This window comes from Aedes albopictus, chromosome 3 (assembly GCF_035046485.1).
Source record: "Aedes albopictus strain Foshan chromosome 3, AalbF5, whole genome shotgun sequence".
In the NCBI taxonomy this organism is placed as follows: domain Eukaryota; kingdom Metazoa; phylum Arthropoda; class Insecta; order Diptera; family Culicidae; genus Aedes; species Aedes albopictus.
In genome coordinates, this window is record NC_085138.1 from 10,824,813 (window position 1) to 10,843,958 (window position 19,146).

General features: G+C 43.7%; 2 protein-coding genes across 8 annotated transcripts in view; one reads left to right on the forward strand and one right to left on the reverse strand.

Moving 5' to 3' along the window:
- LOC109428027 (uncharacterized) overlaps window positions 1-19,146 on the reverse strand; it is a 91,505-nt gene that overhangs the window by 12,283 nt on the left and 60,076 nt on the right. For all 7 annotated transcript variants that reach the window (XM_062857020.1, XM_062857019.1, XM_062857022.1 and 4 more), the window contains exons 3-4: window positions 7,862-8,347; window positions 7,433-7,798 (exon numbers count right to left, since the gene is read on the reverse strand). In XM_062857020.1, coding sequence (XP_062713004.1) covers window positions 7,433-7,798; window positions 7,862-8,347 — 852 coding nt within the window. The remainder of the gene's footprint in view (window positions 1-7,432; window positions 7,799-7,861; window positions 8,348-19,146) is intronic.
- On the forward strand, window positions 451-2,222 carry LOC134291099 (uncharacterized). The gene is made up of 2 exons (XM_062858396.1): window positions 451-584; window positions 648-2,222. Exons 1-2 carry the CDS (start codon window positions 559-561, stop codon window positions 1,624-1,626), a joined length of 1,005 nt encoding a protein of 334 aa, XP_062714380.1. The 5' UTR covers window positions 451-558; the 3' UTR covers window positions 1,627-2,222.

Sequence of the window (19,146 nt, forward strand, 5' to 3'; positions counted from 1 at the left end):
TACAGAGGGCGTCGAGATTTGGGAACCCTGAGTAATCAGATCTAATACTAGCATGACAACACTGCTCGTAACGCAATATATGATTTTACTAAGAAATTGAGGTCGGATCGGTATTTCCAAACACAAGCAAAACAAATTGAAAGCCACTTAAACTGGCATCCCCTAGAAAAAAAACTAGATACGCCAATGAATGTGGGCCAGAAATTTGACTGTTTAGTTGCTTACTTATAGTGCATAATCGATTGAAGATTCAACTATGTCGCTTCTGAAAGGATTGATTGATTTTTTATATGTTTTTTGACGTTCAATTTGAGTTTCTGTCCCATAGTAAGAAGTTCTACCATAACAGCAGCTGTGCAAAATATTTAAACATATTCTAAAGTTGATACACACGTAGCAATGACGTAATATGAATGCTCCTTCCAACCTATCACAATCAAATTCAAATGACTCCCTTCCTAAGACATATTTAGAACGAGCCTTATCGCGAATTCACGGAGCCCCGTTTAAAGTAATCATTTGAATTTTGGTCGTCTTCAAGCGTGTAGTCGATTTAAGATGCTGTGCTGGCAAACATCAGTTTGGTAAGTTGTTCAATGTTCAGTTGCGTTGCGAAGTCTACTAATGGGACAACAATATTTCACTAGGTTTTTCCTTCCAATTGCAACTGCAATTGCCTTTCATTATGAATGTGCTCCGTACTCAGTGAGATCCGTGTGCCGAATTGAGTACATTTCCTATCAGCCTGGCGACCAAATCTCGTTTCCTGCGGGCTACCAGCACTACTACATCAAACAAAAATCAATGAGAGTATCCAGTTTCAATGTAACTATCTTTGACCAGCAGCTCTACGAAGCAATGCACCGACCAACTGGAATTGAAATGACCAGCACGAGATTGGAGGAGCTAATACTGCCAACTGAACTGCTTCTAGGAGACTTTAGCAGCAATCATATCGAAACAGTGAATACTACAAACGGAGAGAATTTTCTTATCACCTATCTAGATCTATCGTCCAATATGATAAGAAACGTGGACTTTGTCAGTCCCTTAGTAAATCTAGAAGTGTTGCATTTGGGACATAACTCAATTGAAGCTATCCCCGGTTCAGCACTGAGTACACTGACGAAGCTCAAATATTTGTATCTGCAGAGCAATTATTATATTACCTCGATTCCCTGGAGCGATATACCACGAAGCATAATTCACTTGGATTTCGACAGAGATGGCCTTACAGAGGTAGTCTTTACGAACATTGGTCTCCCGTCGTTGGAATATTTGAACATTCGACACAACGAGCTTTTAACGATCAATATTACTGAATTGCTACGGGCCATCCCTAACCTCAAGGAAGCACATCTCTATAATAGCGGCCTGGGTGAAGAACAGATGCGTAAAATTTATGCTGACCTAACGGCAAACAATATCAGTTTCACTAACCCATTCGATAGGTGTCAAGATGACGAGCAATATAGCATGACATATGGAGATTGCATAAAACGGCAGGAAGCAGATCCATTCTTGACATCTCGCTTGCGAGGTGTACTGTTGTCGCTCGTAGTTGTAGCAACTGCGCTGGTTTTTGTGTGCATGGTACTGCTAGTGTTCAAGCACATGAACCGGTGACGAGGAGAAAATAAAAACCATCGGAATGCTTATCAACTACATATAGTGCAGAAGTTATTCTTTGTCTCAACTTGTATTGATAATGACAGCTAATCTCGAAAATGTTTGTCTGCGTCAAAACGGAGGCCATAGTTGTTGTGTACTTTTCAACAATCAATTATTATGAATTCAATATCAAAACTGCAAACCTTACTGTACAAAACGCAAACGTAGCATCCACCATTGGGTTTGGTTAGGAAACAATATCATGTTAAAGTGAAGCTTGAGCTGTTTGATGGTGACAGATCGTTTAACAATAATGCAAAACTTATTAGCTAGAAATTGCAACTCAAAAATTGCAATGCATGGCTTGGAAATTTATGTTCTGTTATTATAGTTATAGTTCTGTTACAGTCTAGCATGTTCTGTTCAAGTTGAGGCTAATCTACATATGTCGCGTAGGGTGAATTGTCCAACAAATGCAGAACGCGATATTGCCATTAATGTTGTCCGATAGTTAAAATTTGATTATGTGGCAGTACCCAAGGCATATGTGTATGTATTACCATTAAGCTTTGCTTGGGGAAGCCAAATAAATGTAAATACCAAGTAACAAAGACGTAAATTAACATCCAAGAACATAATTGAAAGAACTCCCTTGCTGGTTTTGAAAATTACAAAAACCGTACGCACAAGTTTAACCTTCCGTAACTCGCGCGGTTGACTACCTGCGTCAGCACCACGCTAATGCTGAGTACAAAAAGCGAGATTTTTTCAACGTGTTGTACAAAATACAACAGCGCGATCGCTCGAGGGTTAAGCAGCTGATTCTAATTACACCAGACTCTTGATTTGCACGGATTCTTTTTGTACATCATAGGATGTAGAGCTGTTTGAAGAGTTTTGTGGTAACCTAGACCAATGCTGCTTCGCATTTCAGGAGGGTGTACAGCTCTGCCACCATTCCAAATGTTCTGGCAATAATGTCTATGTCTCCGCAAAGCACACAAATTTACCAGATTTTGTGAAAATCGTTCACTGGCTGTTGAGTCCGGCTCGTCACATCACACCTTCCAGAGCGATGTTGAAGAGTAGGCATGAGAGTACATAACCTTGTCGCAGTACCCGGCAAGATTCGAATGAACTGGGTAGTTCACCCGAAACCCTTACGCAGTTTTGCACACCGTCCATCGTTACTTTGATCAGTCTAGTCAGCTTCCCAGGAAAGCCGTTTACGTCCATGTTTCTCCGTATCCCGCCTTGAAGTCGATGAACAGGTAATGCGTTAGGACCTGGTATTCACAGTATTTCTGGAGATTTGCCGTACGGCGAAGATCTGGCCCGTTGTCGAACGGCCGTCGAAAAAGCCCGCTTGATAACTTCCCACGAACTCATTCGTTTTAGGTGACAGACGACGGAAGATGATCTGGGATAGCACTTTGTAGGCAGCATTCAAAATAGTGATCGCCCCCAAGTTCTTACATTCCAAATGATCACCTTTTTTGTGAATGGGGCAGATTACCCCTTCCTTCCACTCCTCTAGTAGCTGTTCGGTTTCCCAGGTCGTGACTATCAGCCGATGCATACAGGTGGCCATCTTTTCTGGGTCCATCTTGATGAGTTCAGCTGCGATACATACCATCCTTACCAGCTGCTCTGTTGGTTTTGAGCTGATGAATGGCATTCCTAACTTCTCTCAACGTGGGAGTTGGTTCATTTCTGTGCGTCGTCGTTTCCTCCTTTGCCGTGGTTCCCCGTGCCTACGTTTTTCACACCATTCAGGTGCTGATCGAAATGCTGCTTCCACCATTTGATCACCTCACGTCCGTCCGTCAAGAGGCCTCCTTCCTTATCCCCGCATATTTCGGCTCCCGACACGAAGCCGTTGCGGGATGCGTTGAGCTTCTGATAGAACTTCCGTGTTTCTTGGGAACGGCACAGCAGTTCCATTTCTTCGCACTCCGCTTCTTCCAGGCGGCACTTTTTCTCCCGAAAGAGGCGGGTCTGCTGTTTTCACTTCTGTTTGTAACGTTCCACGTTCTGTCGGGACCCTTGCTGCAGCATTACCGCCCTCGCTGCGTTCTCTCCTCCAAAACCGTTCGGCACTCTTCTTCGAACCATTCGTTTCGTCGATTCCGTTCCACGTACCCGATGGTGCTCTCGGCTGCGTCGTTGATGGTTGCTTTCACTGTACTCCAGCAGTCCTCTAGAGGGGCTTCATCGAGCTCGCCCTCGTCTGGCAACGCGGCCTCGAGATTCTGCGCGTATGCTGATGCGACATCCGGTTGTTGCAGTCTCTCTAGGTTGTACCGTGGCGGTCGCCGGTACCGTACATTGTTGATGACGGAGAGTTTTGGGCGCAGTTTGACCATCACCAGATAGTGGTCGGAGTCGATGTTGGCGCCACGATAGGTCCTGATGTCGATAATATCGGAGAAGTGCCGTCCGTCAATCAGAACGTGGTCGATTTGTGAATCCGTCTCCTCCGAGTGATCTCCAGGTGTAACGATAAGGGTAGCTGTGTTGGAAAAAGGTGCTACGTATGGCTATATTTTTGATGGCGACGAAATCAATGAGTCGAAGGTCGTTTTCGTTCGTCTGCTGGTGGGCGTTTAGTCGACGCATCAAAATCCAAATTTTCAACTCGAACGTGAAATCTGTGCTGTTATACGCCAGGGGAACCTGGTGTGTACCAGTGGAGAACACGCAACGGCTGTAGGTCTTCATCAATAGATGCCGTATATAATTCGTGCATGGTGGCCTCACATTTGGATGTCCAACGTGGAGCTCCATTGGCGATGCACATTGGTCGGGCTCCATACAAAGGGGCGGCCAAAACTCTCAAAAAACGAAATTGATATTTTTAAACTTTATTTCACCTTATAACAAAGTTAATGTATTGTACTTTTATGATTTTTAATTAAAAGTATACCAGCTTTTGTATTTCAATGACATTTTCACTGCCAAAGTGGCCTAAGTCATAAAATTGAAAAATGAATTATTCGAAAAAAGTAAAATAAATGTATTTTGAGAATGGAATATATGTTTTAGGTTATCCAGCATATGAAAGCTTGTTATTGGACTGTTTGAATGCACGTATGGTGCAAAATTAATATATCACAAAACTTTTCAAATTTTCATATATTGTACCTTAGAAATTTTGGTAATTTTTAAGTTAAAAAACGGTTCGTGTCGTCACGTGTCGCCGCAATTTCGAATAGTACATCTTAAACATCATGCTTAGAGCTGCCTAAAAACGTTTAAATATTTTGCAGAAATTTGCAGTTTTTCAAATTAGAGCTATTTAAAAAAGTCATGTTTTTTCATATATTTTACGTTATTTTTCCATTTTTTACTGCTATAAAATTTATCTTTCCACATTTTTCACACGTTTTGAACAAACTAGATTGGATTTGATCGAAAGATGATCATTTATTTAAATTCGAATTGATTTTCTAACAAAAAACGCAAAAAATATGGGGTTTACTGATTTTTACCGTTTTTGAAATTATTGAAATAACGTAATTTTTGAATACCCCTTTTTAAACACTAAAAATACTATATAACATATCTAGGCAACCTATAACTTCGATTAAACACATAAAAAGAGTTTTGGCCGAACTTTATCTTTTTCCGACCATTGTGCGATGTCATCAAAAGCCGATAGCGACAGAAATTCGGGAGCGCAAGTGGAGGTGGATTGGCCACACTCTACGCAGGGGTGAAAACGAAATCTGCAAGCCTTAGACTGGAACCCAGCAGGACATCACAGCAGAGGTAGCCACAGATCTAGGGAATGACTGGCAATCGCTTAGGATGGAAATCTTTCAATTCGGCTCTTTGTATCACCGTGGGTGCCCAGGACTGAAAATAAGTAAGTAACCGGGGTCAAATTGATCTCTGGGTTGAAATTGATCAGTCGCTTTTCATGTAGACAAAGATTTTTTTTTTAAAGTTTCCTTACAAATACAAATACAAAGTATCAGATTTCAACAGCACGATTCTTAAAAGGAAACTATTAGAGATGTGCTTTTTCTAACGGAAAAACGTCTGATCAATTTCGACCCGAAGATAAATTTAACCCCGTTTTACGATACTCTTTCAGAAATTCTTCCAGTGGTTCTTCACAAATTCTGACAGGCTTTATTTTAAGCGTTTCTTCACGAACTACTACAAGAATTTCTGCTGAAATAGAGATTTTTTCAGGCATTTCTCCTGGTATTTATCTATGTTCATGGTTTGTCAGAAGCAATTGGAAATTTTTGGTATTGGCTTCTTGAGATAATTTCATATTCTGAATCTGTATGCCAAACTGAGCCGAAATCCAAATTTTCATCAATTTTGGAGACCGGGAACCTATTAAGTTTGTATGGGAGCGATTTGTCGAATCACCCCTCGTCGCATTTTGTACTGAGCGGAGCCAAGCAGTTGCCCACCTGTCAAAAGGTGATTTCAAAAAATCTGTTTGAAATTGATTTTAGGTACCAAAATAAAGTTCTAAAAATCCGAAAAAAAATCATAGCGGCTCAGAAAAAGGTGCTCTTTTGTTGAAAGATAAAAATTCATTGAATTTTTCTTAATTAAAAAACCAAATTGAAACTCAATTACGTATGTTTGAAAACAAAATTCAGTTGAACAAAACGTTTAGGAAAGAAAAAAAATACTGTAAGTTTTCTTGAAGAAATTTATGTGAAGATGAACTAGCCGCGGGCTCAAAATCTGCCTACTTAAGCCAATAATAAAGAAATTTATGCATTATTTATGTCACGAATGTAAATGTCATTTATAATTATTGTGCTGATCTTCGTGAGATTCTAAATGTGCTCGTACTTGTACTCACATGAAAGAAAGAAATTTTAGAAAATTTCTGGACAACTCTCATTGAAATTCCTAAAAAAACACTTTTTTATTCGTATATAAGAAAATAAAATAAAAAAACAGGGGGAAGTTGTTTCTTCGAAACATCAAAACCCAACTTTTGAAAAACTTAAAAAAAACGAATTACATGCTACAAACTTTTGCAGCTTAACAATGTCAAATTGTCGTGGGGTGCCATTTGGATGTTTGCCTAGGGCGCCGTGGGACCATGCTACGGCTCTGCCAGTGTTTCATTTTCAATTTCTCTGAGATCATTAATTTGTCAACAGTTTTTTTTTAATCCATTTATATAAAAATGATTTTCTGTCTGTCTGTCTATTGCCTGATTGTCTGACCCTTATGCATTCGGAAACTACTGACCCGTTCGGCGTGAAACTTCGTATGTGGGTACTTTTGGGGCCGGGGAAGGTTCTTAGCATAGTGTGAGACTCGTCCGATATCTGGAAAAGGGGGCTTCCAAACAAATGAAGTTCCGGGGACTTCTCTAGGGATCTGTATGACAAAAAAAAAACACAGTAGGCAGGCCAGTACGACGTTGGCCGGGACAGCTAGTCCATAATATTAAAAAATGTTGGATATATTAGTTATCATTGAGACTAAGCAGTGCTGCCAGTTACTCAATGATTTATGTGTTATTTCTTGATATACAGTATCAACATAAATTTGGCTAAGTCTTTTTGACGATGTTTAGAAGATTGACGATGTTTTACAGTAAATGACTTTTTCTGCATTTCGATCAGTATTGCCATCTGAGGGCAAAATTCGGAAACTTGCATGTATGTTTGCATTGATGGTATGTTTCATCTAGTTTTTTTAAATATGTCTAAATCAGTTTACTAGCGTCATTAACGACCGAATTTCGTCCACCCATCCCTATAATAATGAGCTTATGAATAGGTCGGGTTGTAAAAACAAAACCATTGATTCAGATTATTCACTATCATCTTACCTAACAACATTGCAACCCGATTGTCCAGCGGCGGCTGCTCCCACTGCATGACACTCTCCTGCCCATTTCGCCACAGCACCGGCGACAAATTCGCCACACACTTTAGCTTCATGGAGCCGTCGATATAGTGATGTGGCTGCACGACCATACTCAGCCCCAAGAAGCTCGTGAGTAGCCCATGCTGATTGACCATCCGTGGATAGTGCACGATGTATCTGGGATCAAGCACCGGGTCGTCATTTAGGTACCACTGCAGGGTGGACGCCGGATAGGACCGTCCGGAGGTGCAGTTTAGATCCATCGTTTCACCTATGTGGTAGGACTTCTTCTCGCTCCCGTTGATATGGGGACCATCTCTGGGCAGATCTATACAGATATGATATTCTTAGCTGTAGGGATTCAACATAGTTTTTGGTTAATCGTACTTACATATCACATCCATTCGGCCCTCGCCCTGGACCGAGTCGAAGTTGGGCGCCTCGGCGGAAATCTCACACCGATAAACGCCAGAGGACTTGAGCGTGAGGCTCTTCAGCATCACCTTGGTGCCATCGGAGTGGTTCGGATCCACCCGGATGCCTTCGATTTTGTAGCTCTTGATGGGCTGGCTCGCAGACGGAACGTACCGGTAGAACTCTTCGTTGTCTTTGTACCACTGGATGGAGTAGAGCCGTTCGTCGCCGCCGCTTTCCGAGTCGCTGTAGTAGTCGTGGTCGTGATAGACGTGATGCCGGTAACCTCCGGCCGAGTCGTTCCAAGGTCGACCCCGTTGCTGCTGGTTCGGTGAATGGTAGCTGTGGTGACCATTGTGCGACTGTTGGCCTTTAAGTTCGTACTGACACTGGAGCAAGGCCGATTCACCGCGGTGCTTGTACGGAGGGATGTGAACCGTTTTCAGCCGCAGGGCCAAGGATCCTGTTGGGCAGAGACGATAGAGATGAATTCAGTGGGTGCAGAAATGACTCCAGGAATACCCTCAACCGTCATCCTTCTAATAATCATAGTTATGCCTATGAATTTTAATTCATTTCTAAGATAATTTTACTCAACATTTCAAAAGTCAATTAATTTATGTTTAGCGGAACACAACTATTCGAAACACCTTTTCCACAATTCCCATCAATTTAACTGCCATAACTGGAAAAGCATTCATCCAAAACCGTCACGTATGATATAGGCATATGCGATTACGAACACTGGAGTTAATAATAATCCTTCATATCAGGGAAACGGATATTACAAACAAGCGAGTACTTCATCGGGGATTGCTATCATTTCGATTGTTTCAACATGCCACACCGCTTTATAATGACAGTGACACGCTATAGCCTATCAAACACCGTCGTGCAGTGCGAAGTGTCTGGCAGCAAGTAGTCGCGACTAAATTTTACATGAATGAGACCTTACCATCAGAGCGGCCACCAGGTCCAGACCAGTCATTGCATTGTATTGTATTGTAGCCGGGATACGCCCGCACCGTTTCAAGCGAAGCAACCCAGAGAGAAGCGTTTTAGTGTTGCCCTACTAAACGGGTTATCAACCGAGCGACAACGACACCGGTGCTGCAGGCAACGACTATCATCGCTACCATCATCATCGTTGTGTAACTGCGGCGCAGATATACTGGGTGGATCCTCCTGAAATGACGACTGACCTTCCTTACAAGCTGGGAACTGATCTAAATTTAATGGTGTTTTACTAGTATTTTAACCAGATAACTGGAGCTCGCACGAAAATGTACGAATCATATATGGATTCATCATATTATTACCAAAATACCTCACATTCGCACAACTGTAGAAAAGACCAATGTGCGTATTTCATCTCAATAAACGATATTCTATTCAACATAATTTACTCGCTTAGGCGTGTCAGTGACCCCTTAAAATGCTCCTCTGTTACTCTCTGGGACCCTTTGATGCGCTCATGGAACCTCCGTGAAACCCCCGGGACCCACTGAAAAGCTCCAGATTTCCTGGTGACCCAAGAAATCTTCTGAAACGCCCGTGAAACCTCAAGGTAACCCCTGAGACCACCTTGGACCCCCTGAAATGCCACTGCGATCCCCTGAGACCCCATGGAACCCTTAAAATCTCTGAGACCCTTTGAATTGCCTCTGAGACCTGCAGGTACCCCGTGACATCTTCAGGTGTTCCCTGAAATCCCTTGCAGTCCCTGAAACACCACTCCCGACATACTAACAAAATGTGGGTTCTTCCTTCGGAAGGGAAGTAAAACGTGGGTCCCGAGATGAACTAGCCTAGGGTTAAAAATCTCGTTAATACAGACAAAAAAAAGTCCCTGAAACATACATGAGACCCTCTAAACGCCCTCGAGACTCTCTCAAACGCCCTTGTGACGTCACAAAGACCCCCTTGCATTTCATTTTTTTTTATTTGTTCGGAACATAACCAATGCGACCAATACTTGATTTATTTTGGTATATCCTTTGTATAGTGCATATGCGTGCATGTACTATTGAGAAGCCATAAAGTATTCGGTTTCTCAAGAACCGAAAGTGTGAGAACGAAATATTATTTATCGGGATTATCAGAAGGTCTCAGGTGGTTTCAAAGGTTTAAAGAGGGTTTCAAGAGGTCTCAGCGGCGTTTCAGTGTTAATTCAGGTGATCTCAGGGGGTTTGAAGGAGTTATCAAGACGACGAGGGGGGCGAGGAGCATCTGAATGATTAAAATGTGGTCTGCGTGGTATATGAACAGACCCATAGAAGATGACTATACGCCAAATAGACCATCATCTCAGCTTGGAAACCAATAAGTTTTGTAACACCCCTTTAGAAATGATCCTTGAGAACTCCTAGGACATTCAGCATTTAAGAAATTAGCCCGTGACCTCGGATTGAGAATCGATTGCATAATCTGAAAAACTATTTTTACTTTTCATCGCACTTATGATTCTTGAGAAATTGGCACGGCTCTTGACCCCAGATTTGGAACTCCTGAGGTTTACAACACCAGTATATCGTAATAAATACTACGCATAATCCTAAAAACATTCACACTTTCTACTCGGACTTTCGGTTCTAGCGAAATCAGCATGGCCCGTGACCCCAACTTGACAACCACTGAGTTTTGCCACGCCATAAATTATAATAATTGCTTTTTTACTTTTTAATCGGAAATTAGCATGGCCCTTTGCTAATGCTTGGGATCCACCTTATTATAATACTTGTAATGTACATGCTCCTTGAGACGCAGAATCCGAATATAATCTCACCCTCTCCTAGAACTCCTATAACGCGTGGCCTGTCAACCAAGATTGAGAACCAGCAATTTTGGCAACACTGCTGGTGATAGTGCTCCTCAGGACGAAGAGTTTGAGAAACAACTTCAAATGTTCGTTATATGATACATATGTATCACATGTTAGTTGCTCCCGGATACAACTGAATGAGGTGCGTTGCAGGGAGTTTCTGTAGTTCTTTGAAGGCGTTCATAGGCGTTTTCCTAAGCGCCCATGAGACCCCCATGAAACCCCCTGGGACAACCTGAACAGCCACTGAGAACCCTTAAAGCGCCCAGAGCTCCTAGTACCCCCTATAACCCCATGAGACCATCTTGGACCCCATTAAAACCCTCTGAAACCTCCTGAAGCTCCCCTGACATCCCATGGAACCCCCGTAAAATTCGCTGAGACCCTCTGAAATAGCCTTGATACCTGTATCGCCTTTGAGACCTCCATATACACTCCTGAAACGCCCCTGGAAGCCCATGAAAAGGCCGGAGACCACATGAAATGCTCCTGAGACCTAACTGACGTCTCGAGTCATTCTGGTACCTCCTGAAAGCCCATGGAACGCACAGGTACCCCTAAAACCCACTTGGAGACCCCAAAACACCCCTGAAACCCCTTGAAAGGCCCGCAAGATTCCCTGAGATCCCTTGAAGCGCTCAGAGCTCCTGGTATCCCCTAAAACCCCCTAAAACAACCCTGAGACCTTAAGACCACCTTGAAGCGCCTGAAAAGCCACTGAGAACTCCTGAAGCCTCCCTGAACGCCCCATGAGACCTCAAATTACCCCCTGGAAACCCCTTGGAGATCTTGAAACCCCCTGAAACTCCATTGAGTGATCCTGAGAGTCATTTGGAGTCTTCTTAGACCCTGAGACCCCTTGGGGCAATTATGTGTAGAACGGCTGGAAACGTTCCTGAGAACGTCCATAAAAAAACCCCAAAAACACCTTTAAGTGTGTCGGAGACCCCCTGGAACCTGCTTGAAATCTCGCTTTGGGGAGTCCATTAAAGTAGCATGCAGACGCTTAGCCAGTTTTCCGAGTGGTTCTCACCACTCCCTTTGTCCGCGGATGGCAAACACCCCTGCAACTTCCTGAAAAGGCCTGAGATGCCATGAAATGCCCCTGAGACTCACTCAGCGCTTCTAAATCCTTCTGATACCCCCTGAAACCCCCTGGAACGCCCCATGAGACCTCCAGGTGCCGCCTGAAACCTCTTTGGATCCCCTTGAAATGATCCTGAAGTAATCCTGAGTATCCTTTGGAGTTCCCTGAGACTCCTGAAGCCGTCCCCGAAACCCCCTTGAAGCTACACTGCTGTTCTACTAATAAGTGTCCCATATTGTATAGAACCACGGTTCCCAACCTTTGCTCTCGCGACCTCCCAGTCTGTCGTTACTGCGCTTTTCGTAAAACAATCGAAGCGTTCCTGCAAGCGGTTGGGGGGTCGCGAAACGAAGGTTGGGAAGCTATGATATAGAATATCTATGCGTAGAACGGCAGGTCTGGTACCTCGTGAAGCCCTTTGGAATGCCTCTGAGACCTCCAGGTATTACACTGAAGCGTCCAATGGACCTCTTGAAAGCCCTTTTGATTGTTTAATTCCCCCCTTAAATCCCTTGGGATTTAAAATCCCTTGGGATCCTCTGAAACGTCCCTGAAATCTCCTTATGAACGCCAATATCATCATTTTTACGTTTCCTTATGCTTAATATCTCCTTTTATGCAGGGCTTATAAAAGGTGAATAAATTAAAAGTGCGACAAAGAGATTTAAGAAGACAGTGGTTTTCAGAAACATTACCGGGGATTCGGAAGGGTTTCAGAGATTTTTCAAGGGACTTTCAGGGAAATTTCGGTAGATTTCAGGAGGATATATGGGGTGATTTTGTTGGCTAGAGGGAGTTTTAGAGGAGATTTCGGTGGTTTCTGGAAGTTTCCTTAACTTCCCTGAAACTCCAGATAATTGCCCTGAAGTCCTCGGAAATGCCCCAAACGCCTCTGAAACACCATGTAAAACTCTCTGATAATACTTTGAAACTTCTTCAAATCGCCCCCACCTGTCACGCTTCTGAAACCCACTGAAAGCCTTGTGAAGCTCACTGAAAACTTCCTGAAACTTGTCAGACTCTTTGTGATGCACCTCAAGCTCTCCGAAATCTCCAAAAATGCACATTAAACCTCCTGTAACGCTCCAGAAACCTTCTGGAAACTCTCCGAAAAAAAAAATCAAGCTCCCTGTAACGTCCATTATCTGAAACTCTTCAACAAGCCCATGACACCCTCTGAGAACCCCCTTAAACCGCCACTGGAAAACCACGGGAAACCTGGTGTTTCAGGTACTATTCAGAGGACTTCAGGAGGTTTGTCAACAAGTTTCGAATATGGGGAATTTTCTCAAAATTTAAGCAAAGAATAAAAGTAGACATTCTTATTCTTTGATTTAAGGCAACATTTCTTCTTATTGACTTCGGTGTTATTATTTTGAAAAAAAAAAACAAATTTGTGGAAACTGAAAGAAAAAAAAGTAAAAAAAAGAAAAGAGATCACTCCAAAAAAATCGTCCTAGAATGTTTTCACAAATTTCAACTCCATTTATTGGTACACTTTTGCGAACACTAGTAAAATGTAAAACTTTGAAGAGGCTTACCCTCAGAGCAGCTCAGCAGATGATAGCGGCACTTCACAGGTAAGGTGGAAAGGGCTGGTCTCTTTATGACACTTTTGATGGAGCTCGCGCACAATCTGCACACTGAAGCAGCAACCACACGGTGCCACACCGTTGGCAGCGTGTGAGCAAACAGTCTCACCCGTGAAGAAAAGCAAAATAAAAAAACCGTGAGAAATGGAGAAAATCACCAGCGTGCGAAGAGATAGCAGATCAGCACTTGGAGATTGGCACAGTTGAGTTGGATATCTGTAGCTCTCGGCTGCCTGACGGCGACCGAAGTTGGGTGGAGAGGGGTCCTTAAAGGAAGGAGGATTCTAACGAGCTGCAGGTTGCGGCTCTGCCGGGTCCGGATGCAATGGGGAACATTGTGCAGGAAATGGACAGGCTGTTTCCAGGGCAGCGCACCAGCAGCAGCATATGGCATTAGTGGCAGTTGCGAGTCGGCGAACACTAGCTTCATTACGAGATTTACGACTTGCTAGATTACCGAACTTGTTCCAGCTCTGTTGGATGATTGTTTTGTGGTACTTTGTGGTGTGATTGAGAGGGTAATCCGGTGGAATAGTAAAACTTTTGAATTTATTTGCAGTTTCTGCTATTTTTTTTTCATGGGACTTAAACAGTCTAGAGTGAGCTGTACCACGATGAGCATTTCATCACGACGATATAAACGAAGATGAGAATGAGTCTACATTTGGTTGACTGTTGCCTTCTAACCTTGGAAAGGCCCTACTTGCCAGCCCATTTTGCTCTGATAATTCATTCATTCAGTATTTGCTGACATATTTCCTTAGAAAATTTTGAATTTTTAGAAGAGGTCTAAAATAGTTCCCATAAAAATTCCAGGATAGTTTCCTAAACAATTGCCTGGAGAAAATTTTGAACTAATTTTTGACTTTTTTCGTGAATAAACTTGTGGAAGAGTTTCTGGAATTATTTTTGAAATAATTCCTGAAACAAAAAAAAAATGAAGATTGTACATTTGTTTAAAGAGTCCGTAGAACAGTAAACAAAGCTCCAGAAAAATTCTTGGGAGTAATTCCAAACTAATTCGTAGAGCAATTTCTGACACACTGGAATTAATTCAAGAACTTCCTTAGGATATATACCAATATGTACGTACATATTTGTAAAGTTTTTAAAATATGTTTTGGCGATACTCGCCTTGCCGTGCCTCGAAAGATTTTCTTCGCTAGCTATTGGCATTATCTATGATCTGACATCTTCTGCTTGAAGATCGCGTTTCCTCAGTTTGGTCGACAAATTACTCACATCATGTTCGCACCCTATCCAACCAGGACGAATCTGCTGATCAATGGAACGTGCCACTTATCCATCTGGTCTCCGTCAAGTTAGATCAAGCGATAGGGCGTGGACCATCTGGGACGGAGGACCTATTTTGGGCTGCTATAACTCAGTCAATTTTGAACCAATTGACTTGATTTTTGTCAAATGCTGAGATCCGTATAGTTTCTAGCCATGTATACACATTTCCGAACCAACGAGTACGGATTCTCTGGTCCGTAGAACCAGAAAGTCATCACACTGGCTCATTGAAGGTAGGCGACAAGCCACAAACGATCTTCAAGCAAAAGTGTCAGTCAACGCCACAACTACATGCCCGCCAAGATATTCGCGTCCACTTTCATGTTTTGACAGCTATTCCTTGCAGACCTGCACATTGTTATAGTAAAAAGTGTCAGCCAACGTCATGAACTGGTTTTCCAGAAGCGGCTTTTGTGGAGCCGCCTCAGCTTTGGTCTCCAATATAAGAAGTGTGGCTCTTAAATATTATAAATTCTATTTTCTGATACTGGCAAAGTTGAAGTTAATATCATACAGAAAAATGTTGCCGAAGACACTTTCGCTCTATCTTTTGAAATAAACGATGTATAATAAATTTAGTATAAACCACCCCTTCAAAAACTGAAAAACTTCTAAAACTTTTATGTTTTTATTGGATGAGGATTTCATGTTATTTGTCATGTTATTATTCAGTATGTTATTACGCTTCTTTTTTCTGAAGACAGTGTTCCCATATTATCATTGTTTCTACAAGATTTTTTTAGATTTCCTATGAAAAATGACCTTTTTTTATAATGAGATATTTTGCAAAGTTGCAAAAAGTCAAAGCATAATGAAAAGTTGAATAAAAATGCTATCTTATACAGGTCAACTGATAAGTTGCTCTTTGTCTCTTCGATACTTAAATTGTGTTCGAAAATTATCATTATCTTGATTTTCTCGGATGCGCAGATAATTACAATTCATTGGAGTTGTACAGTACTGGACAAAATAAAGTACGCACACGCTGTCAGAAAGCTCAACATTCAATAACTTTTAAAATGTTAGTTATGCTAATTAAACATGCTCGAACATATTGTGTGGTATTCATCATACTAATCGAAACTTGCGCCGACTTATCTTTAACATGCTCAAAAAGTTTGAAAAAAAAATGGAAATAATCTTAAAAATATAGATTTCCCTCTGGACAAAATAAAGTACGCACTGGAGAAAACTCAGGTGTTCTCCCTGGCATATTGCAAGTGCGTTGTTTCCTATCCCCTAACAGATATGCAAATGTCAAAACAAACCGTTTGTTGTTTATTTACTTTCACTTGTGCAGTTTTCAATCTATCGGGATGGCAAAAAGCAAACTTCTGTAGAAATCCGGAAACTTATATCATTAAAAACAGCCAGGAAGGCCTGTCAAACAGAGAAATTGGTCGAAGATACCAAATAAGTGAGGCAGCAGTGCGTAAACTACTAAAAAAGTTCGAGAAACTTGGAAGCGTGGCCGACCAAACTGGCAGAGGAAGGAAGCGGAAGACGACAACCAGCGATGATCGCCGTATTTTTCGGGAAATTGCTAGAAACCCGTTTGCTACCAGTCGAGTCATCCGAGAAAATCCAGATTTGAATATCTCTGAACGAACTGTACGAAGGAGACTACAAGACTTACCTTACCGGTCAGGCTAAGGCCGGGGTGGCCTCTGCTGTACATAGTAGCCGCCTCCATTCCACTCGGTCCATGGCTGTATGTCTCCAGTTCCGCACTCTGCGTAGGGTCCGCAGATCGTCCTCCACTTGGTCGACCCACCTAGCTCGCTGCGCTCCACGTCTTCTTGTACCGGTCGGATGACTCTCGAGAACCATTTTAGTCGGGTTGCTATCCGACATCCTGATGACGTGACCCGCCCACCGTAGCCTCCCGATTTTCGCGGTATGGACGATGGTTGGTTCTCTCAGCAGCTGATGCAGCTCGTGGTTCATTCGCCTTCTCCAAGTCCCGTCTTCCATCTGCACTCCGCCGTAGATGGTGCGCAACACCTTCCGTTCGAAAACTCCAAGGGCGCGTTGGTCCTCTGCACGTAGGGTCCATGTTTCGTGCCCATAGAGGACCACCGGTCTAATCAGCGTTTTGTAGATGGTTAACTTCGTGTTACGGCGAACTTTATTCGATCGTAGAGTTCTGCGGAGTCCAAAGTAGGCACGATTTCCTGCCACAATGCGCCTCTGGATTTCTCTGCTGGTGTCGTTGTCGTCGGTCACCAGTGAGCCCAAGTACACGAATTCTTCAACCGCCTCGATTTCATCACCGTCGATATGAATTCGGGGTGGCGGGCGCGGTAATTCCTCCCTGGAGCCCTTTGCCATCATGTACTTTGTCTTCGACACATTAATGACTAATCCGATTCGCCTGGCTTCACTCTTTAGTCGGATGTACGTTTCCGCCATCGTCTCAAATTTACGAGCAATAATATCAATATCATCGGCGAAACCAAGCAGCTGAACGGACTTCGTGAAAATCGTCCCACTCGTGTTTATCCCCGTTCTTCTTATTACACCCTCCAAAGCAATGTTGAACAGCAAGCACGAAAGACCATCACCTTGCCGCAACCCTCTGCGAGATTCGAAGGGACTCGAGAGTGTCCCTGATACTCGAACTACGCACATCACTCGATCCATCGTCGCCTTGATCAACCGTATCAGTTTATCCGGGAATCCGTATTCGTGCATAATCTGCCATAGCTGTTCTCGATCGATTGTATCATACGCCGATTTGAAATCGATGAACAAGTGATGTGTGGGTACGTTGTATTCGCGGCATTTCTGCAACACCTGGCGGATGGCGAACATCTGGTCCGTTGTAGCGCGTTCACCCATGAATCCAGCCTGATATTGCCCCACGAACTCTCTTGCAATCGGTGATAGACGGCGGCATAAAATTTGAGAGAGTATCTTGTAGGCAGCGCTCAGTAGTGTGATCGCGCGGTAGTTCCCGCAATCCAACTTGTCGCCCTTTTTGTAGATGGGACACACGATACCTTCCATCCATTCCTCCGGTAATACTTCCTCCTCCCAAATCTTGGTAATGACCCAGTGTAGTGCTCTCACCAGTGCTTCTCCACCGTATTTTAGAAGCTCGCTTGGTAGTTGATCTGCTCCAGCGGCTTTGTTGTTTTTCAACCGGCCAACCTCCTCCTCAATCTCTTGAAGGTCAGGGGCCGGAAGTCTTTCGTCCTGTGCACATACTCCTAGATCTGTTACCACGCCACCTTCGGTACTTGCAACGTCGCCATTGAGGTGCTCATCGTAATGCTGCCGCCACCTCTCGACCACCTCACGCTCGCTCGTGAGAATATTCCCGTGATTATCTCGGCACATGTCGGCTTGTGGCACAAAGCCTCTGCGCGAGCGGTTCAGCTTCTCGTAGAACTTTCGTGTGTCCTTAGCGCGGTACAGCTCTTCCATCGCTTCGCGATCTCGTTCTTCCTGCTGGCGCTTCTTCATCCGGAAGACTGAGTTCTGCCTGTTCCGCGCCTGTTTGTAACGTGCCTCATTCGCTCTCGTACGGTGTTGCAGCATTCTCGCCCATGCTGCATTCTTCTTGTTTTTCAACTGTTCACATTCGCCGTCGTACCAGTCGTTTCTGTGATTCGGAGTCGCGAAGCCTAGTGCTGTAGCCGAGGTACTACCTATGGCGGATCGGATGTCCCTCCAGCCATCTTCAAGTGTAGCTGCGCCAAGCTGCTCTTCCGTAGGTAGGGCCACTGCTAACTGCTGCGCGTAGTCTTGAGCCACTTCTCCGTTACGAAGTTGCTCGATGTTGAGCCGCGGCGTTCGACTTCGACGCGTGGTGATAACTGTCGAAAGTTTTGAGCGCATGCATACAGCGACTAAGTAGTGATCCGAATCTATATTCGCACTGCGGTATGTGCGGACGTTGGTTATATCCGAGAAGAATTTACCGTCGATTAGAACGTGGTCGATTTGATTTTCTGTTTGTTGATCGGGTGATCTCCAGGTGGCTTTATGGATATCTTTGCGGGGGAAGAAGGTGCTTCGGACTACCATACCACGGGAGGCTGCAAAGTTTACGCATCGCTGGCCGTTATCATTCGATACGGCGTGCAGGCTGTTTCGCCCGATTACCGGTCTGTACAATTCCTCCCTTCCTACCTGCGCGTTCATGTCGCCGACAACGATTTTCACGTCACGCGGCGAGCAACCATCGTATGTTTGCTCTAACTGCGCGTAGAACGCTTCTTTCTCGTCATCGGGTCTCCCTTCGTGTGGGCAGTGGACGTTGATGATGCTGTAGTTGAAGAAACGGCCCTTAACTCTCAACATGCACATCCTTGCGTTGATCGGCTGCCACCCGATAACACGTTGTCGCATCTTGCCCAACACTATAAATCCTGTTCCCAGTTCATTGGTGGTGCCACAGCTTTGGTAGAAGGTAGCCGCTCGATGCCCGCTTTTCCACACTTTCTGTCCAGTCCAACAAA

Coding starts and splice junctions, on each gene's coding strand:
- LOC134291099 (XM_062858396.1), top strand. CDS start 559: ATGCTGTGCTGGCAAACATCAGTTTG. Junction 585..647: donor TGCTGGCAAACATCAGTTTG/GTAAGTTGTTCA, acceptor ATATTTCACTAG/GTTTTTCCTTCCAATTGCAA.